The sequence below is a fragment of the Pongo pygmaeus genome, chromosome 7, assembly GCF_028885625.2.
Source record: "Pongo pygmaeus isolate AG05252 chromosome 7, NHGRI_mPonPyg2-v2.0_pri, whole genome shotgun sequence".
NCBI lineage: Eukaryota > Metazoa > Chordata > Mammalia > Primates > Hominidae > Pongo > Pongo pygmaeus.
In genome coordinates this window covers 148,421,388-148,444,894 of record NC_072380.2, presented here as the reverse complement: position 1 = coordinate 148,444,894, position 23,507 = coordinate 148,421,388, and the positions used below count along the sequence as shown (strand labels likewise).

Genomic DNA, 23,507 nt, shown 5'->3' with positions numbered 1-23,507 from the left:
AAAAATAAATAAATAAATCAATCAATAAATAAAAACTAACCCCCAAAATAAAAACAATCCATTTGGCATGCGGTTGTCACAGAAAATTCATGCAACAGTAGACACCACTCTAAAAAAGAAGGTTTAAGGTATAAATGTGATCCTGATATTCCCAGGCTTTTACACACACTCAAAGGCTTCCTACTGCTGCTGGAATAATGTCCCACTCCAGATGCTGACTTGTGGAGCCCCATCATCTGCTCACTTCCGCTGCTAGGGTGTCTTCACCTTCTCCAGTCTCCTTTGCTCAACCCTCAGCAGCCACTGCCCACGCTTCCTTTGTGCTTCTCAACCTGGCTGAGTTCACGTGCTCACTTCTACACTGGCTATGTGTGTCTCTGTGATGCTGGTACAAGGCACTTATCACTATCTGAAATACCTTACTTTAAAAAACATGTCTATTTTCTATCTTCTCTTGGTAAAAAGTGATTACCATGGAGCAGACACTGTGACTGCTTTGCTTAGTGATGCATTTTCCATGTCTAGAAAAGTGCTTGGTATACAGATGTTCAACAAAGATTCGTTGAATGAATGATTAAACATTCATTCATTGCTATGTCAACTTGCTCGTTCACATATTCATTCAAAAAACACTTCTACATACCAAGCACTGTATTCTATCCGAGAATAAAACAGTGAATAAAACAAAATGAAAGACTTTATTACATTATTTTACATAATTATGACAAAAGTTTTTAATCTTTGTTTGTTTCCATAATGAAATGCAGGAGGAAAACTGGGAGGAGAAAAAACAGATTGTTAAGGAACTACTGATTTTGCTCCACTGCCTTTTCCTAACCAACCTTCAATTTTAGGTCCTGATTTCAGAATCTGGGTCTTCCATTAGTCTTTGTTTCCAATGTTACTATCAGACAGATTAAGATTAACAGGAATCTGAGACTAATTTCCAAAAGGTAAGAAATCTTTCTATTCTCTCAAAAAGGCTATCCCATAACCAAGAGAACCCCAGGAATTCCTGGCAATACCACCTTTTAATTTCACAATTAAGCAAGAGGCCAATGATAAAATAAATGCCAGAGGCACATAACCCTTGACTTCACCCGTGAAGGATTCAACTTCTGTTACTTGACTAATTTGAACTCTTACAAAGAAAAGAAAGACTAATACACAGAGCAGGAAATGGGCATGGGATTTAGTCAGCTATAATTTCATCTCAGCTATGCCAGTCACTAGCCATGTGAGTTTAGACAGACTGTATGTAATCCAATACTTAATTTGCAAAATCTTTTATTGGTAGCACATGTATATTAATGCAGAACTACTGAGAATACAAGGGACAGCTTTATATAAATGCTGGCGAAAGGAGACAGTGTATATACTACCTAGTACACTGCCTAACATATAATAGGCACCAATACATGCTAGCTTCCATCACATTAATAGAAGTAGGCCAGAAACTGAATGAAAGGAAAAAATATAAGGGAATATATGTAAATATAAGCTCCTATAATATTCTATAAATTTCCTTTGAAATTTGTTTTGACTATAAAAAACATTATCTTATGCCAACTTTTCATTGTTCTGATCAGAACATTTCAACCATCTGATCTGAATCTCTCTCATTGCTCAAGTTTTAAAAATTGGATTCTATGTACAGCAATTCATCCCTGAAAGCACAAATTATTGAAACAAACACTTATCCTTTTCTAATAGAGTACCAAAATAATGATGTTAATGAAAGATTATAATTGTTCATTCTTATTCAAGCATTTTTATTTCTATCCCAAACTTAAGCTGGACAGACAGGATTTCTTATCATAGCTGTAGCCATGGTATAATTCCACAGAGAGAGGAGTTCTTACCAAACTACTCTATAGATTAATGATGAGAGGCAATGTGTTATTTGGAGAAAAACACAGATGTTGAAATTCTGCATTAAACCCCTAATCCAACATTAACTGTATGACTTGGGCAGATTACATTACCTTCATCTTAAAGGGGTGATTTTTAAGTGGGGAAAATAATAGTATAGTACTTATCTCATAAGGCTGTTACAGTAATAAAGGAGTTAACAAACAAAACGTCTTTAGGATGAAGCCTTGCACATAATAAGCACTCAGTAAATGATAAATACAGTAATGATAATTATTATGTAACTATCATTTTATTTATTCTATTATTGTATAGTATAGACGATGTAGGCGAAACATCCAGCATGAAGTTTGGCACAAACTGAAGGCTCAACAGACCGGAGCACTGTCATGATTATTATGCTATGCAACCAACTGATATACATCAGTAATGACTCCCATAATTTCATAAACGTAGCAAATAAATGCAGAAAATAAATTATATTCACATTAGATTTTAAATAGTGAACACCTTGAAAATCTAAATGGATGAGATTAAAATAATAAGTAATGGGAATCCCTTTAGAAATAAACATATTAACTGATAACTTCTGAAAACTAAAACTAGTAAAAAGGATCAACTGAAATAAATATTCAAGAATTCTGGCAGTGACGATCTGATTATAATACAGCAGATGGAATACTAGTAGTATCTTTTTTTTAAAATTAATTAATTTATTTATTTTTGGAGACAGTCTCGCTCTTTCACCCAGGTTAGAGTGCGGTGGCTCCATCTCGGCTCACTGCAACTTCTGCATCCCAGGTTCAAGCAATTCTCCTGTCTCAGCCTCTGGAATAGCTGGGATTACAGGCGTGCACCACCATGCCTGGCTAATTTTTATATTTTTAGTATAGATGGGGTTTCACCATGTTGGCCAGGCTGGTCTTGAACTCCTGACCTCAGGTGATCCCCCCTGCCTTGGCCTCCCAAAGTGCTGGGATTACAGGCATGAGCCACCGCGACCGGCCAGTATCCATTTAAGTTGCAAACCTGTTACTTAAATGATCATCTGTGGTCAACCTCAGTAAAATGCTTTTGAAAGAATGACTGATGGATAATGTGACAGAGGCTACAGCACAGTATGGGACAAAAATGGGGAGGGGAGTACAGGTGGGCAAGACGTAGACAAAGCTGGTGGAAAACAGTTTAGAGAGAAAATGACAGGCTGGGGGCTTTATGTTATCAGTTCAAGCCCAAAGAGCCAGAAGTAAGCTAGGGTGCACTGCTTGCAGCCACAGGTTGACGGGGCCAACAAGCAGATGCAGAGTTCAAGTCTGTGTGCGGCTAAATAACAATGCAGACGCCTAGCCGTCTCTTATGTGAGACTCAGGACAGTGTCTGGATAACAGTGAAAACCTAAGAATAAATTAAACCTGAGAACACACTGACATTTGGGAGGATTCCAACAACTCTGAGTACTCAAATACTGAAATGCCAGAGCCTTCCACACAGCAAAAGCCTGTCTGGTGATGCTTTTCCCATGTTGCTTACACAGCCGAGGTAGTTCCTTGAAGGGAGATGACAATTCTCACGCTTCACTACTCCTCCTCCTTATCATCTCCTGGTCTACGATCAATCTCTGCTTAACCAAACATGCGGAGAATAAGAGAGCTATGTTAAACCCAGGGGAAAGGCTGCTTGTATACAGTAACTATGATATTTCCTAGTGTGTGAGCTTCCTCCTAGTCCTCCCAAAACAGTGACTCTCTCTAATAAACCCAGATAAGATATTCAAATTCTCTGAATCTCAGATCCCAGCAAGGATCTGGGACATTTTACTAGAATGACTTTACACCAAGCAGAGGAAACACTTAGACAGTTTGAGAATTAACAGAACTCATTCTGACCTAATGCCACTCCACTGAGGGCCACCAAGCAGAGTGGGGCTTATAGGATTAGAAAGTAAGGAGACTTCTGGTCCCAGTCCACTGACAGTGGGTTCAGTGGATTGTAAATCCACAATGTATGCTACTCCCCTCGCTGGTTCCTGAGTGCCTTGATGAAATACACACAATCAGCCACTTGCAGAATCACCATATTGATTTCCAAAGACATAGAAATGAAAGAATCAATGAATGGGTGATAAATGATCTGGAAAAGAGGGCCAATCATGTAAAAACAGGGTGTCCCATGCAAATGCAGAGCAGGCATGCAGCCAGGTAGTCAAGAGGACTCATTGCAGCAGACGCTAAAGCACCTTAACCCCCAGCAGTCTCCATGCAACTCAAGGTGCTCATCAGCAAAATGGCCACGGTGGCCGGGAGGGAAGTCATGCATTACTTCATAACACAGACTCCCCTCAAAAAGGATCACTGGCTATTGACATGCTGTGTGTCCAATATGCCAACAGCAGAGAGCCTTGATATGACAATATAATCTGGAAGGCCCACCAAGCCCTGACACCAAGCTGATAATATTTAGGATCCCTTTCATTATATGGGTAGTCAGGCACTTGCTGTTAACTTGGGCATACAATCCAGATAAAGTTTTGCCTTCCTTGCTTCCCTTCTACCTGTAAAATTCTTGGTGGATGTCCTGATTACTACCACTGTATGCTACAAAACACGGTTTCTGACCAAGCAGTGGTTCTGACCAACCCCCTTAACAACAAACTAAATAAGTGGGACAGTGGAATCCTGCTTGTGGGTTTCACTGCTCATATCGTGCAGCCCATTACCAGATGGCCTTATTAGAGGGTGAACTAAGATATCAGCAAGGGTACAGTACTTTCCTGCAAAATACACATAATTTCTGACCAACCGGACAAATATATGTTTTCATTTTCTCCTAATGCCAGAATAGATGAGTCAGAGAATTGAAGTCATAATTTAAGACAGCAATGTTTAGTGAGTAATTAAAAAAACCAAGCCATGCACTGGAATCATTTCAAACACCTACTGAAATTCATCTTGAGGTTCTACCCTAAACAAGTAGAGGTATGGGAATCTGTACTTTTAAACAGTACCCCACACAAATCTGAAACGTGTCATGTTTTCCAATGCTGTCGAAAATATACGAGTGCTGTTGTCAGAAAACCATGGTTTTATTAACCGTGTTAATCAAAAACAAAAAATTTCTCAAATTAACCCAGATAATATACTCAAGTTCTCTGAATCTCAGTTTCCTTATATGTAAAACGAGGAAAATACTATCTCCCATCATTTTTCCAAGGATAACATGAAGGAGTGCATGTAACATGTTTCACACAGTGCCTGACTCACAGTAGCAGTTCAATAAACAAATACTGGCCATTTGTATTATAAAAGCTATTGTTTAGATAGCTTTTCTGTGAGGATGTTGCATTGTGTTTAAATCACCTGTGTTTACAATATCATTGTTCAACATTTCACGGTATGTGATCGCTCAATGTGGATTTGGTTCTCAGTAACATAAATCTTTTAATAATGAGAAAACAACACGTGTCTTTAGAAAACAATGTAAGTGATACACATTACGATATGAGAAAATTCCTTTCAGAATTGGCATATTTAAGAAAATGATCAATAAAAATAACAGTATTTTTAGCTGGTTAAAAAACATGACTATTAATGTGAATACATCTAAGTAGAACAATTATGTGTTAGAACAATAAGCAATTACTAAAACACTTAAAATCAATTTTAATAACATTCTAAAATGCACACAATATCCAATAAAAAAGAAGAAATAAAAGCATATACGTTATAAACTCAACCATATGTAAGGTCTGCACAGAAAAAAAGACTCCAAAAACACTAATCTAAAATGCAAACAGTAATGATGAGACTATAGAAAGCTTTTATTTCTTTTCATGATAATTTTAATATTACCTTACTTCCTACAAGGTGACATATTACAACTACAATCAAAACTTTAAGTATTATGCTTTTATTTAATGTATGACTATAAAGGTTACAGATGCAGGTTTAATCTACTACATATTCTGAAGCTGACCAGAGTGACTCAATTTTCTAAACAGTATCACAAATATATCCCCTTATGTAACTATGTATGAATACAGTGGATAACGTAAGAGCACATAATATAACATGACTCACAACTTAGCTATTTTCTATAATTAATATTACCTTGGCCTTGTCTCTCATGGAACCTTTCCCAAGGATGGACATTTTTGTCAAGGTTTCTTCTTGTAAACGCTTCAGAGAATTGCCACGTGGACCCAAAAGTTTCCCCACAAAGTTGAACTAGGAAAAATAAACAACCAAATTTGTAGCATTTATATCTGAAAGTAATTTCTGAATCTTGAACGTTAAGAAACACTGTAGTGTGCTACACATCATTGATTAATGGCAAATATTTAAGCTCCTGCTACATGCATTAAAATATGATGTTTCCCACAAACCACATAAAACGAGGCTAAACGTAAAATAAAAAACCCTGATATATTTCTTTATATTTATTTCAGTGATGGCTATATTCCACAACTGTGAATGAAGCTAATTTCCCAGAATTCCTTGGTTGCTATCCTAACAGTTTCAGCACACGTTAAATATCACCATGAATGAACACTTCTAGGATGAGAACATAGGTGAGGAAAAATGACACCAGGTGTCTCTAACATGCACTAGACTGGTCACTGTGGAATACCTGGTTCTTCTACCTGGTCAGCCCTTAGATCTGGTTATTCAATCAATGAGAGGACTGGCTTAGATGAGTTCTTAACTATTCAGTGGCTGATGGAAGCTTTACAATAAAATTTATTGCTTCTAAAATAACTAGCTATGGGAATGTGGGCAATTTATTTAACCTTAGATGTCTGTGGTTCCTTATTTAACAAGCAGAATAGTAGTGAATTAATTAAGGGTATGCGTTCTGTAACCAGACTACCATGATTTAAAACCTAGCCTTTTCTGTTTGCCAGCTGAGTAAACCTGGGCAAGTTACCTAACCTGTCTATACCTCAGTTTCTTCATCTGTAAAACAGGAATGACAACAAGACTTACCTTCATAGGGCTGTTCTAAGGATTAAATAATATAAATAAACTGTTTAAAACAATGCTTGCCAGATAACAGACACTCAATACATACAGCTTGAATAAAAAAAAAAAATTAGGAATTTCACACAATTGTGAAAAGCCTTGCTATAATTAAGGTAAATCATGACTAGTTCTTGCTACCAAATAGAAAATCAGCAGGGAGGAAGCTGTTCGCCTTGGCAAGATGCTTGATTACAAACTCACATAGCAGCCACTTCTTCCATGATCCATGCCACTGCTGTGCTGCTGTTTTTAAGAGAAAATTGTTCCTCAATTTACCTAACTATGGCAATTGAAGTAATTTTCCTGAAATAAGTACTTAGCACTTTAAAAAATCTAAATGGTATTTTTTTCCTTCCCACTTTTAATTTTATTGGTCTTCAACCAAAATTCAAATATATATTTTTAATATTTGCATGTAATTATTTTTTGCTTGTTAAAATGCCATTTTCAGTAAAATATTTTTAAATATAAAAGTTATACTTGCAGAGTTTACAAAGTCTAATACTACTACAGGGTGAAAAAGTGGAGTAAATGGGGAGCAAGAATCAGGTGGGATTGGGTACTGACCCATACAATCCCACCTGATTCTAGCTCCCCATTTACTTTTATTATCTTTCTGAAAATTCTATTATTTGGACATTGCACATCCTGAGATGGACTCCTATCTCTAAATTTCTCTTTTATTATTTGTGTCTCTCTGTTTTACTTTCTGGAGAATTTAACTACATTTCCTATATACCTACTGATTCCTTCATTTTTGCTATCAAATGTTTACGAATAGGACTGTCTTATAGCTGTTTCTTCTTTATGGTGTTTTGTTTATACTTTGTGGAAACGATTAAATTTCTCGTCCTTTCTGGAGATATTGATGACAGCAGCCCGTCCCCACCTTGGAGGTTAAAGTATCTGCTTCTTCCAAGAGTCTCCCCTTCCCCATTTTGTGAGCTAGTCTCTTTCTCTTTTATGGGATTTCCTCAGATGTCTGGTAATCCTCTACTATCTGTTCTTAAAAATTCAGGATTGCTGACTGGAAGTTCTGTTTTCATACATGGGACTTGGCAACAGTAGTCTTCACTGTAAATATGGCAGCTGAGTTATTTTATCAAGAGCTACTGAAAAATCAGTATCTGTATTTCTTTTCACTTGGGTGAGGCACTTCCCTGAAGAGAAACTCCTCAATCTCTTAAGAGGAGGTGTAAGCCCAGCTGCCAGAATACTGGGAATCCCATCACTAAGCACGCACACTTTTATTTAAAGGAAACAATTTCCTCATTTTCAGTGTGACATCTCACCCTCATCCCATCCTCAGTTGTATCTGTATCTTGGAGCCTCACAGTTGTCCAATTCAACCTCTTCAGGAAACCTCTGGTCTTTTGCTAGAGTGTGGAGGGGCAGATGCCTGGTTTTATAAGATGAGAACATCTTGTGATCTAACTACTTCTTTTAGCTTTCAACCAAGTCTACTCTTGTCAGTTCTACTCCATAAATCCACCTTTACAGTAATCACTACCTACAATTCCTGAGTGCTCTCGAGTTTTCCCACAGTAATGAACATGTTTCTGGTTGAATTCCTCCCCGCCTGCCAGCTCAGGTTCTGCTTTCTCTGGTCTCCATTACCATTTATCTATTTATTTTGCAAGCACCAAAATTTTACAGACATCATTTGCCTATTGTTGTCTCACTCTTCCATTCTTGTGATCTTCATAAACTCATGCCTTTTCATTTCATTTATATTTATTTTAATAGGTTTCAAAAATGGAGCAAAAATAAATTTTGATAGTCAAATAGTCACATTTATCTTGCATCTTAAGTGGTCAAATAGTTCCCAAGTGATAAAAATTAAGAGGCTTTAGAAATCATCCAATCCAAACATCTAATTTTACATGGAAGAATCTGAAGTCCATAGAGAGATATGATTGATTAAAGGTCACTTGACAGCATTCTAGGTAAAAAGAAAGAGCATTTTATATGACTTTTATATACCTTTAGGGGTTTCTTTTTTCCACTTAACTTCTGTTGGTGTTCTGTTCACAAAAAGTACATAAATGAATACTGTGACAACCAGAAACACTTATTTTCCCTTCTTTTTCCTCTCAACTCTGTTCAACCATGTATCTCCCTAGCCAAGTTAGTTCTATCTCCTGAGTCAAATTAACCCTCCTGAGTCTCAGACTTTTCATCCACAAAACACAGACCATATTACCTACTGTGGGTGCAGGTTGCATGAATTAAATAAGAAAGTATATGAAAATCACCTACGAGAGTAGCCAGCAGATTGTGCATACTTGATGCCAAATTAGTAAGTAGTAAACAGATGAATTTAACTGTTGTGGATATATACAATTTTATCTGAACAAGACCCACCTTCTGTGGAACTGCATCCCCTTCAGAACCTATGGCAAGTGGGACAAGGCTACCAAGGGAGCCACCATGCTGAAAATGGCACGACCTGGCCCAGGCCACCCAGATCGGCCAAGGAATTGGCCTTTGACTGAAAGTCAAGAGATTCTGAAATTTAGAACTAATTATGTGGATACTGAATGTCCTGAGAGCTGAGTCACAATAATGGTAATGTGCTTGGCTGCTCCAGCAGGTTCTCAAACTGCAGATGTTGCATCACCTCCCTGTGGGACATTTGGAAATATTTAGCATGTTTATTTGGTTGTCACAATGACTAGGGTCACTACTGGGACTCAGGGGCAAAGGCCTATGTCAGGTATCAGAAACAGATGATGCTGCCCTTCACCAAAGTGTCCTGTTTAAAATGTCAATTGTGGCCCAGGTAAGACATACTGCTAGAGGGAAAAGCCACAGACAATTTCTTAGGCTTAAAGCCCTCATTACTGTCTTCTCAGTTTGCAAGTTCAATTCCTCCATGCATTCTATAGGACACCCTAAGGTAGGTTTTTTTGGTTGTTGTTTTTTGTTGTTTTTCTTTTTTTTAAGAAAAAATCCTTCAAGCTAGTCATAGTCAGTATTTGCAACAAGAAAGGGCCTAACCAATAGATGGACTGAGTATGTATTTTGGACTTTCTGGATGATATAAATAATAAACAACGAAAGTGGCATAGTTGTCTTATTTGCCATTAGTCCCATAACACCTCCTGATGTCCCACTTGCTATGGGTTCTGAAGGGGTGTCATCATACAGTCCCCCCATCTTATCAGCAATGTGAACACAGCGGTTTCTTAGCATTTCTAGTTTTCAATTTCACATTTACCAGGTGTGGCTTATAAAAGTTATTACATTTCAGGGTCATTATGAAGAATAAAATATCAGATAAAGTGCTAAGCACGGTGACAATGTTGAATTTTACCTGAGCAGCCCCGTGCACCTAAAAACAGTGATGATTATGAAATCTCCCCACCCTTTTGTGTTTCTGGAAAGTGCTTGTTGCAAAGGCCCACTCTTACCCACGTGACTTAGGTAAGACTCACAGAGGATCCTTTATTTACCTACAGCAACGACAGATACAAACCCTCAAAATTCCCATTATTTTGCCCGTTAAAAATTAGCTGAACTGTTTGTTTCCACTGGTCAATCAGAAAAAGACATATATCCTGAGTTAGTTAAACTTTGGTTCCACTTCTCTCCTTTGTCCAGACCCCTGAACTTTGACCCACCTTCAGTCTGAACCAGTAGACAAGCTCTACCCAACCCATTCATCACACTGCCCCACACCGTTCTGGCCTCAATCACTTCACCCATGAAAGGAAAGCCTTTTTCTGCCTGACTTCTGAGATGTAACTTGCAGTTCTCATGGTCAGTGCTTTTTCCCTTTTTAATATCCCCTTCTCCCTATTGTCAATAGTCCCTTTCTGTGCTCTTGCAGTCACCTTTTCAAATAAACTCTCCCCTTATCCATGTCCTGATTTTTTATTTTAAAAACTATATCTACAAGACAGTAAGAAATAAGAAAATACATTTTAATATTCATTTGTATAAATAACCTCATTTGTCCATTAATACATATTAATTTACTATTAATATTAATATTCATTAATAATTTTATTTGTTCACTTACATGGAAATTATCATTTTACAAATTTACAAATGATCATTCCTAAGACTAACAATTTTTCTCCAGATGTCAATTATTGTATGTCTCACAGACACACAAATGTTACATTTTTAAACACAAACCATCCAAAGTCCGATTATTTTCTCCATTAAAGATTAGCTGAACTGCTTGTTTCTACTAATCAGGAAAAGTGACATACCCTGAGTTGGTTTCCAAGTGATTATGAAGATGGTATAACAACATATAGTAAGTATATCTGAGTTTCACTGCATGATGTATAAGCTACAATAATTATATTATTCACTGGTAAAGACCAAGTGCCTTTCTGAACTAGCTTTAATTGATCTAAACTATATTTGTGACATGACACTGTTCCTTGGGGAGCAATTACAGTTAAGCTGTCATTTCATAAATAACTAAATCTCAAGAACCTGTCATGGTCTCCATTAAAAGGTTTCCCATAACTGAGTGCTCACCAAAAAGTTGATTGGTATAATAAAGGGATATCTTACTGACCTCTAACACAACACTCAACACTGAACTTGGAAACTCCGCCACCATAGCTTCAAACATGCTCTTCTTCCAGAGTCCCTTAGCCCAGCAAATGGCGCCACTGTCTTCGCAGCAACTCAAGCCTGAAGCCTGCCACCTACTGCATGAGGGCACTGACTAGGCCTGTGTGTTCACTGCTTTATCTCTCCAACATGAATAGAGACGGCGTTTAATACATGTTAATGATCTAATTAGTTACATGTTAACGATTTTACCTCCTAAACATCTCTTAAATCTGTCCATTGTCTTCCGTCTTCCCACAACCACCCTAGTCTAGGCCCCCATCTCCTCTCCCTGGACCACTGTAGAGTCCTTTCTCTGTATCCACTTCCATCTCCTTCAATCAACAGAAAGGTCTTTTTAAAACACAAGTTGCCCGTATTACACCTCTGCTTAAAATACAACAATGTGACTGTCCTGCGAACCTGAGTGCCAATGTTTTGCTACTGCTGTGAAAAGCCCTTCCCAAGCATGCTAGCTCTGGCTCACCTCTCTAGCCTCACCACATTTCTACTTTTAATTTTAGCCATTCTGGATTTCTTTCAGCTTCTCAAAACTGCTGTGCTCCAAGAACTGCACATTCAGTTCAGACGTACAGAGGTGGAAGGAACGTCACATCCACCCTTTAAACAATTAAAAAAAAAAAAAAAAAACTGGACAGAAAGCAAATTAACACTGAAGTCCCTGGGCAAAAATTATTTCTCCCTGTAGGTATCTCTGTCCAGGCATCTACAGGGAGAAATAAAACTCAAGCATTTGCTCATCTGGGGTGGGCTAGCATGAGAGTATGAAGCCCTGGAAACCACCCAATTAGAAAAGTTGAAACCTTCTTAAAAGCTTTTTCTGCAGAAAAATCCCTCCTAGCCCCCAGGCACTCACAGAGAAAGTTAAACAGAATAAAGAAACCACTTCCCCTGGGGAGCTAGTGGGGGATAAGGGATTGCTGAAATCTGCCCAGACCCACCTATCCTATGTCCTTCTCCTGAACAAAAGCCTAATTTCCAGGAGGAATGGGTGTTTAAGGCACCATCTTAGAAGCAGGGACCACGCCCTCGCCACACAGTAAACCTGCCGGTGCCTTGACCTTGGACTTCTCAGCCCCCAGAACTGTAAGAACATAAATTTCTGTGCTTTATATATTCCCCAGTCTCAAATATTTTATGGTGGCAGCACAAATGGACTGGGATACCTTCTGGTATTTAAAAAGAAAAGTCACATTCTGCAAAGTTAAGTGACCCGTAGGATTAAAAAAAGAAAATTTCTAATACAGCATTTTGCAATTGAGTTAAACTTCTTGACCCAACACACATATAAATATATAATAACTATTCTATCCCATAAAGACCATAATATTATATTCAATTAAAGACAAAACTTTTTTCAGAACAAACTATATTCTACAGAAATTATGAGTCCCTATTTGCAAGTAACAGGTATAAATTATATGATCTTCACACAACCTTAACTGACTTGGCAATGAGAAAATTAGGGACAGAAAAGTTCTACTTTAAGGCTATCTTGGTTATCCACTACTACATAACAAACTACCTCCAAATTGAATGGTCTTGAAAAATAACCATCTTATTCATTTGCTCACAATTCAGCAACTTTGGCACTGTTGGGGGCAGACAGGTTCATGAGTTAGTGGTGGCTGTCAGCGGGGACCTTGGTTCCTGCTGGTTTGCCTGACTCTTCTTCACCTGAGTATCTTAAGCTTCCACTTACCATGGTAGCCTCAGCGTGATAGGCTTGTGCACGGTGTCTGATTTCCAAGATGAGAAAAGCAGAAGCTAGAAGTCTTTCTTAAAGCTCAGGCTTGGAAATGGCATTGTGTCGGTTCTGCTGCATGCAATCAGGTAAGCGAGATGCAGAGTCAGACAAACTCCGGGAAGGGCACCACGCAGGGCCTGAAGGCTTGCATGTATGGTCATGGGGGCAGAGCACAATATATACACTACACCACTGATAAAAATGACAAAGCAGTCACTGATCAAAAAGTCAAATTTTAATACCCTCAAACATTATGGTCTTTTCTAAGGCCTGGCTAGCTACCTGCCTGTCGCCCTCTTTTTCCTAAGTTGGGAAGCAAGGTGGTGATTTCTCTGAGCGCAGAAACCCTGTCTTACTCATCTTTGTACCTCAATGACTGTCTAGAACAGCATGTAACTTATGACAGGCAAGCAATATTTCATGCACACAAAAGTGAATGACAAATGCCAACTGAAATTAATGCCCAAAAAGTATTAATCACTACCCAAGATGTTAATTAAAACAAAACTTAGAATATACCACAGAGGGAGATGAAAGGAAGCACATTTTTGGTATATGGGGTCTAACTGGCCAACAAGGACTTGTAATTGAGCTTAAGTTCTAAGTGTTTATCTAAAAATGTTAAAAAAAAAAAAAACCTGAGAAGAATTGTAAAATAAAGGATATTAGTATCAGATAAACAATGTAAATTTATTTCTCTAGAGGTGGGTCTAAAGTAGAAAGTAAAAAGGAGGATATAAAGAATTTTTTAAAAAAATGTTTGGATACAGTACAAGATACAGACAGTTCTTGACTTACAATGGTTCAACTTAGTATTTTTTGACTTTATGATGGTGTGAAAGCAAAACACGTGCAGTAGAAAACTTTATTTCCAGTATCCATACGACCATTCTGGTTTTTCAATTTCAGTTCAATATTTGATAAATTACATGAGATATCCAAGACTTCATTATAAAACAGGCTTTGTGTTAAATGATTTTGCCCAACTATAGGCTAATGTTGAGTGTTCCGAACATATTTAAGGTAGGCTAGGCTAAGCTTTGATGTTCAGTAGCTTAGGTGTGTCAAATACATTTTTAACTTACAATATTTTTAACCTACAAGGGGCTTATTGGGACAAAACCCCATTGTAAGTGAGGATCGGTATATATCTCAAATCAGTTTAACAGCTAAGAACCTGTGAGAAAGGAAGAAGGCCATAAAGCAGGTCCATCAGTACATTCCATGGTGACAGCAAATGTAAATACTACCTATAGGTTATTACCTCAAATATCCCGCAGTCTTAAGTTAGGCAATGTAAGAATTACCCCCACCCACATTTACACCTTTGCTCCTTCAATGGGCACTGTGTGTGTATACACACACATATTTATCTATCTAAAAATCATATGCCTGTTCTATCACTGGTTAATACTGCAATACTTAACATCTAGGCCAAGAGATTCATCATTAACACTACTATACGTAGAGAAATAGTTCCAATTGAGAAGACTGTTCTTGTCATATCCAACTGGATCATAGTTGTTTTTAATCTTTTTATAAGGCTGAGTTGTACTAGGCACAAAAGAAGGATCAGCTCTCTGGTTTTCTCACTAATTTAGATTGTATTTATCTATAACCTTTAATTAAGTGTCTTTTGCAGTAATATTTGCCCACTGGAGGACATGTTTAATTAAAACTAGCTAACATAATCCATAAATCTGCAACCAGGCACATATAAATAGCTGTATGCCCCAGTACACTGAAAGCAAATGAATTAATAAATGGTGTTTTGCTTTCATGCCATCATAAAGTCAAAAAATCCTGAGTTGAACCAATGTAAGTTGAGAACTGTATCTTGTACTGTATCTAAACATTTTTAAAAAAATTCTTTATAGCCTCCTTTTTACATTCTACTTCAGACCCACATCTAGCAAAATAAATTTACATTGTTTATCTAATACTAATACCCTTGTGAGACCTGCATTGTGGAATAGCCCCTTTCACTTCAGGATACTGTCTCAAAGTGCATATAACTGGACTTAGATGAATCATGTGAGGGTACTGCATTAATCTATTCACTAAATATTAATAAAGTTTAATTTCTTAAGAGCATAGGCTCTGGAGTCAGACTTCTAGGATTCAAGTGCCTGATACTTAGTAACTTTTAGCAAGTTACTCAACTTCTCTTCTCTGTTCTTTCGTTTTTTTTAATATGTCAACAGGAAATAATAATGTCTACCTCACGTTATAAGGATTAAATGAGTTAATAGTAAAGTGCTTAGAATAATGCCTCACACACGGAAAACCACTCCGTGTGTGTACACACACATAAACAGAAGTCTATACATAAATAGAAGTTCTACTGTATTTTCCCAGCACCCAAATGTATTACAAAGCATGCACCCCTCTTTGGAGAACACCACTCAAGCACTTGCTCTCTGTACTTTACTGGGGAGAACAAAAGCTGTCAAAGAACATCTTTAGTTTATAATCTACACTTAGCTATTTTCTGCCCAAGGACAAAAATACAAAGGGAGAACAAACAAGGTTTATTTTCCCTTTATTCTCTTGAAAGAACCGATCAATACTTTTATTAGCTCAATGGGACATTTTAAGTTTAATAACTTGACCACTAACACAATGATTACTTAAATAAATCCCCATTCTTGGTATTCAGGATTCTGACCTCATTTGAATTATATCAGTATATATACATCAGTGTATACATCAGTGTATATAATGCCAAACTCTAAACAATAGTAAACCTAACAATGGAATTGGGACCATGGCATTCACATGAAATGGAGTAGCCTCCTCAGAAACAAAACACTTGTTTCTTAGCACAGTTGCTAACTGAGTCAAGCTTTGCATTACTGATAATCATTTTCAAGATTCTGATAATCACCCCTGAGAATAACAATCACTTTTTACGTGGGCATTTTAATGTCCTAAGAGTAAGTCATTCCAAACTTGTGTTTAGGTGTTTGTTTATTTCAATATCACAAATATTTCAGGATTCTCTTCTAGATATATACAATTCCATGCCCAAGTAAAGCACTGAAGGCATTCCAGAATATATTCCTTACGATTTAAATGAATGTTATGATCCACTATTCCCCATAATGAAGTCATTCTAGCCCAACAGTTATTCTACCTTTCTCCCTCATGTCTGTTAATGTCCTGAATTTATTCTTAAAGACTAAATTTAATTTCATCCACAATTATTTCTCTAGAAATAACTCTCTATCACGCCTTTAAATTCTATGCTGTGCCTCTACATTTGTAATATTAATTTAATCTTTATCCTATATTATTTAGTAAAATTTATCATTTCCCCCATTAGATTATGAATTACTTGAGAGCAAGTAGGACCCACATTTAATTAAGCATTTTTCCTATATAATGGTTTTTCAATAAATACTTATGGAGTTAAAGCTTATTTTTCTCCAAATTGAATGGCACTATTCAATAAGGTTTTTATTGATTTTTTTGTTGTTGTTGCAGAGATTACTATATTAAAGCTATAAATACTATTATTGAAATACACTAATTTTCCAAATACAGATCACAAGGTATTATTAGTAGTGGTTGAGATTATTTGGTGTTGCTCTGTTGACTGTAATTTTAACCTAATATCTATTTCTAAATGATAAACAGCCCAACTTATTTAGATGTTAATAATTCTAAAGATCAATGAAGTGTACAAGTAACTTTTCCAGAATATACTATGAGCAAAATAAACATAGACATACACACACACAGGCACACGCAAGTAATATACAATCTGAAATAAGCTATCTTACATACTTGCTATCTGCATTTGCTCAAGGTTGGATATTCCAGGAGGAGGTGTGTGGAGGACAAGCTATGAAGCCCATAAACATGAAACCGTTAATTCAGAAAATCCCAGACTGCAAAAGTCAGGCTACAAGTGGGGAGAATGAAATGAAAGATTTAAAATCAAAGGCAAGAAACTGATACAGCAAAGAATCTATTGCAATAGATAGGGTAAGGGATGATAGTGTTTTAAATCAAGCAGTGAAATGAAATGTAAAGAGAGATAGATGATAATTTAGAAAGTAAATGAATGGTGTCTGAAGGATGGATGTTGCAGGAGTCAGGGACCCCAAATGGAGGGACCAGCTGAAGCCACAGCAGAAGAAAGTGGATTGTGAAGATTTCATGGACATTTATTAGTTCCCCAAATTAATACTTTTATAATTTCTTATGCCTGTCTTTACTGCAATCTCTAAACACAAATTGTGAAGATTTCATGGATACTTATCACTTCCCCAATCAATACCCTTGTGATTTCCTAGGCCTGTCTTTACTTTAATCTCTTAATCCTGTCAGCTGAGGAGGATGTATGTCGCCTCAGGACCCCGTGATAATTGCGTTAACTGCACAAATTGTAGAGCATGTGTGTTTAAACAACATGAAATCTGGGCACCTTGAAAAAAGAATAGGATAACAGCAATGTTTAGGAAACAAGAGAGATAACCTTAAACTCTGACGGCTGGTGAGCCAGGCGGAACAGAGCCATATTTCTCTTCTTTCAAAAGCAAATGGGAGAAATATCGCTGAATTCTTTTTCTCAGCAAGCAACATCCCTGAGAAAGAGAATGCACCCCTGAGGGTGGGTCTATAGATGGCCCCCTTGGGTGTGGCCGTCTTCTATGGTCGAGACTGTAGGGATGAAATAAGCCCCAGTCTCCCATAGCATTCCCAGGCTTATTAGGACAAGGAAATTCCCACCTAATAAATTTTGGTCAGACCGGGTGCTCTGAAACTCTGTCTCCTGATCAGATGTTATCAATGACAATGGTGCCCGAAACTTCATTAGCAATTTTAATTTCGCCCTGGGCCTGTAGTCCTGTGATCTGGCCCTGCCTCCATTTGCCTTGTGATATTCTATTACCTTGTGAAGTACGTGATCTCTGTGACCCACACCTATTCGCACACTCCCTCCCCTTTTATAAGTCCCTAATAAAAACTCGCTGGTTTTGCGGCTTGTGGGGCATCACGGAACCTACTGACATGTGATGTCTCCCCCGGACGCCCAGCTTTAAAATTTCTCTCTTTTGTATTCTGTCCCTTTATTTTTCAAACCAGGCGATGCTTACGGAAAATAGAAAAGAACCTACGTGACTATTGGGGCAGGTTCCCTGACAGATGGAGGCAAGCAGGTCAATGAGGGAGAAGTGTGTAGGTAAAAATTATGTCCTGGTATCTGGCATGAGCACTCAAATACACAGTTGTCTGTCATTTACTCAAGTAAAAAACACAGGAAAAAGTCAAGGTTGGCCAAGAAGAGGAGGTATGAAGTTCAGATATGGACATGGCAAATCTCTAAGATGTTTGTGGGATATCCAAGTGGAAGTGTTCAGTGGCCATTTGGTCTAACAGTCAGAACAGAGACAGGTGATGCACCCAGTGCCAGAAAGCACAGGTCAGGATGGCTCATAAGCCTGACTTCTTTCTCTATAACCATGATTCTCAGTCTGTCTTTGTATTATGTGTCCATTTTTCATATAATTACATATTGATTATTTCTTTTAATGGAAATTTATAGTTCAGTCTACGGCATGAATTTTTGCCATTTTCCTCCAAAAGACTGCATCCTAGAAAAGAGGGATTACGTTTTGTTCACATTTCCTATCTCCAATACCAGTACAGTCATGCAATTTTCAGTTGGTCCAATTTGGTGAACCTTATGGAGCCCAGAGCCAAAATAATCAGTATAGTAATATCCAAGATATATAAGCCCAGCAGTATATTGCTAAACCACTAAAAATATTTTCACTTTTTGGTTCAGCAATAGACATAGAGATGTATCCTCTATGACATACCCTCAAAGTAAGCAGAGATTTAATTAAAGAGTTAAATATAACAAAATTCATCACACACTTTAATTTCTTTTTTCTTTTTTTTTTTTTTGAGATGGAGTCTCACTCTGTGCCCCCAGGCTGGAGTGCAGTGGCATGATCTCGGCTCACTGCAAACTCGGCCTCCCGGGTTCATGCCATTCTCCTGCCTCAGCCTCCCGAGTAGCTGGGACTACGGGCACCCGCCACTGTGCCCGGCTAATTTTTTTTGTCTTTTTAGTAGAGACGGGGTTTCACCACGGTCTCGATCTCCTGACCTCGTGATCTGCCCGCCTCAGCCTCCTAAAGTGCTGGGATTACAAGGCATGAGCCACCACGCCTGGCCCACACACTTTTTTCTAAATTTACTGCTTTGTGACCAATATACATGTAATAGACTGTTTCTAGTCTTTTAAATGTAATAAAAATTTTAGGGGGCCTATATATAAGGATTATAATCAAATTTTTAATTATTCATTGGCTCAGGAAAATAACACCAATGATAATAATATGCCCCCCCCAAACAGTATCACTAGATTATTTCAGGAACCCCTCAATATATGCCTGGCTGTTTTTGGATTTCACTTAACAAATTTAAGTTCAAGTGTTGCTTTCTGCCTCAATAATCAAGCACTGTAAGGAGAGCAAACGTTAAGATTTAAATTCCCTCCACGATACATCTGAAATGCTGTCATATTTGTAAATACCAATCTAAATAACTTCCCAATTCTCACAGACAGGGGCTGTGTCACAAGACCCAAGTCCAGAGCCTCTGAGAACAGGACAAACATAGCTTCTAAAGATTTACTCCTCCTGCGGCCGCTTACCGGTTCTCTTCCTTCCAGTTCCCACTACAAGATGTGGGTTGACAAAATGAGAAGGTAGAAGGGAACTGTCCATCATAAAACAATGGCCATTATGGGCCAATCAGTTTCTCTAAATTTATATAATCCATAATGGCCTCTCTACTTTATCATAGGCCCAAGATTTAATGAATACTAGGAGTGACTCATAATAACTAAATGTATCCTTAAGTGATTATATTTAATATCAGGCTGCCTTGATGTCAACAAGATTCAACATCCCAACTAGCCAGTTGCTATGGTTTCAATGTTTCCTCTCCAATTCATGTTGAAAATGGCCACTGGGGGGGTAATTAAGAGGTGGGGCCTTTTGGGAAGTGCTGAAGTCATGAGGACTCTGCCCCCATGAATGGATTCAAGCCTTTTAAAAGGGCTAAGGTAATTAGCTGAGGCTCTTTTTGCTCTTCCACCTTCTACTATGTGAGGAGGCAGCAAGAAGGCCCCCACCACACACCAAATGCAGGTGGCTTGATCTTCGATTTCCCAGCCTCCAGAAATGTAAGAAATAAATTTCTGTTCTTTATAAATGACCCAATCTCAGTATTTTGCTATAGCACCACAACGGTCTAAGACAACCAAATTAATTTTGGCACTGTGGATACAAAAAACTAGCCTACATGTACATATTATCACTTTATTTCTAGAGGTAAATTACCAAGTGAACATCAAAAATCATTTTCACATAAATTATCTGAAAAAATATTATGTCTGAAAATCAATCAGGAGCAACAAAAATGGCAATATTTAACATATCTCTATGACTGTAAAATATTTACTATCCTAGGAAATCTGTAAATCCATGATGATTTCCATGGAATAGGCTTCTACCAAGTATTAGTTTAAAGGGTTTTAAATTGTCTATGACATACTATACTACAAGGAAAAAATGCAAGCCCACTTCAAAAAAGAAAGTTTCCCTGAAACTCCAGGAACAGACATGTTTTATTTCTCAAAGATCCCTGACCTAACCATTTATATGAACAGAACAAATATATCACATTCCCAACATTCAGATTCTAGAAAAACTTTTAACATAAGAAACTTTTGCTGGTTAAGACAAAGTTACCGCAAATAGTATGTACACAGATTAGAATGCTTAGAGGCTAAAAGAACAATTATCAAATTAATAAATTTAATAAACTTAATTTAAACTTATAGACAACATAGCACACTAAACCTTGAGAATCACAATCACAGTACAAAAATACCTTCTGAGTAAAAACCTCAGGCACATTTTTCCCAAAAAATGGAAAATGTTTTTATATTAATAAAGGTTACACTAAGTTATTAAAACATTCATGTACAGAAACATGTAAAGTAGAAAAATATCACAAAAACCTATCCTCCAGAAAATAACTGCTATTAAGATTCTGGTTCACTTTTTCAAATAATTCTCCAACTTGGATTCTGGATTTTCTGTATCTTGACTTTTCTTTTTTCACTTAATATTATAGCACAGACACTTAAAACAGAGCATTATGCATAGAGATATAACGTATTTAATGTCATATTACAACTCACTTTTTAAAATGGTCCATAAGCATTCTTTCACTCCAGCATGACTATGCATGTGGCATTCCCTCTCTTGAAACAGTCTGCCATCATTAAGCACCTGGAGAAGCCTCATTGTCTAAAACAGTTCAAATGTCATTCTATACTTTAACTTTGCAGGACCTTTGGCCAATGCCACCCACATTCTGCTCCCTTACAACTTCATTTATGTCTTCTATAAAAATCTGTCTAGTCAAATAAAATGGCTTGTAATTCCCCAAATGCCTTCTGTGCTTCAGTATAGTGCTCCTCTGTCACCACCCTTCAATTTCACTATCTCACTTCTGACCCCAGCCAGCCAGACTCTTTAGAGACAACCTCCTTAGAGCAGCCTTCTCTGAGCCTATCACCAGGATCCTCTTCTCTGTCCTTTCAGGGCACCCTGTATTATTAATATTAACTTATTCATCTGCATTCATCAAAAAAACTGGCAGTTATTTTAGCCCAAAGACCATGACTTAACCAATTCGATTTTCCCAGAACAATGTCTGGCTCAGAGAAGACCCTCAATAAATGCTAGGTATAGACAGAGCCGAATCCACTGACGGATGAACCAGTGAATAAAAAAATAAATGTAAACCCTAAACCATAATGTATCTGTAGGTCCTCAAAGACAGGGTACCTTGTTCCAATGTTGATTTGGCGTTTATATTGACCATGTTCCAAGCTGGCGCTGATCAGCACCAGAGGTTAAGGTTTATCTGCAAAAAACCCATGGAGAACAATTTCCATAGCTTCTTAAAAAAACTTCTAAAAAAATCATAAAACAGCATTTAGAATTTCACCCTTTACAAGCTCAGATACATAACTCAAGAGAGTGAATATACATTAAGGTCTGAACACTAAATGATTCATGTGTCCGATGCTGTGCCATTGAAAGAGTGTTGAAAATGGTTCATTAACAGAAGAGAAATTATTCAATTAATGGAAATCACTTTATCAGATGGAGTTTCACAAACAGTAGTTCTCTCTTGCCCCAGAAGCTGGAAGTGTACCATCAGCATTAATTCCACACTACACTATTCTCTACTCACAGCTATTCCAGCTATTTTGTTTCCTCCAGTTCATTCTATTAACTGACACAAGCATGAAAGCTTCTTTTTAGGACTGATTGCAGTGCTATATTAGCTTGAAACAGGGCTGGCTTGAAACTTGTATGCTCCATTATGCTAAGCAGAAATATTGTTTTTCAGTATCCTGAAAGCAGTAACTTCTAAATGGTCTACTTCAGACATTGTAAGTACTTGAAATGGACTCTAATCTCAAACACAGAAATTATAATTTTTAAATTATAATTTAAATTTATAATTTTTCTTCCCTTACCACAAAGCTGACAATGAAAAACAATATTTGAGATTTTATTTCACATACTTTATTGATGTTATGAGTCAATAATGATGTGAACACATTCCGAGAAATGCATTGTCAGGTGATTTCCTCATTGTGCAAACATCAAAGAGTACATTTACACAAATCTAGATGGCATATCCTACTGTATACCTAGGCTGTATGGTATAGCCTATTGTTCCTAGGCTACAAACCTGTACCTCATGCTACTGTACTAAGTACTATAAGCAATTGTCACACAATGGTAAATATTTGTATTTCTAAACATAGAAAAGATACAGCAAAAATACAGTATTATAATCTTATTGGATCACCATCATATATGCAGTCCATCATTGACTGAAATCACTATGCAGCACATGACTGCAATTTATTTTATTTCATTTACAAACTTGGAGACAACAAAGTATTAGTTTCACGTTAATCATCATCAACTAGACTATGAACTACTTAAAGACAGGGTCTATAATCTGATCATCCTTCTATCTATTGCATATTAAGTTACAGAGCATATTGAGCATAAAGAATCAATATACAAAGGTTTCCATCAGTCATGTTTTGTTTGAGTAATGAGTCTGTCTATGAAATGTTTGTAACGTAATTTTCTGTTTACAAGACACATATATTCCCCTGAGTTCTGCAGGTATGGCTGAGTACATTCCTAACA

General features: G+C 37.2%; 1 protein-coding gene across 7 annotated transcripts in view; it reads right to left on the bottom strand.

The window, feature by feature from the left end:
• Positions 1-23,507, bottom strand: part of KHDRBS3 (KH RNA binding domain containing, signal transduction associated 3) — a 201,221-nt gene that overhangs the window by 109,361 nt on the left and 68,353 nt on the right. For all 7 annotated transcript variants that reach the window (XR_010127303.1, XR_010127301.1, XR_010127302.1 and 4 more), the window contains exon 3: positions 5,979-6,095. Coding sequence is in view for 4 of the 7 variants with exons in the window: in XM_054497909.2 (XP_054353884.1) it covers positions 5,979-6,095 (117 nt within the window). In the remaining 3 variants the exon portion in view is untranslated. The remainder of the gene's footprint in view (positions 1-5,978; positions 6,096-23,507) is intronic.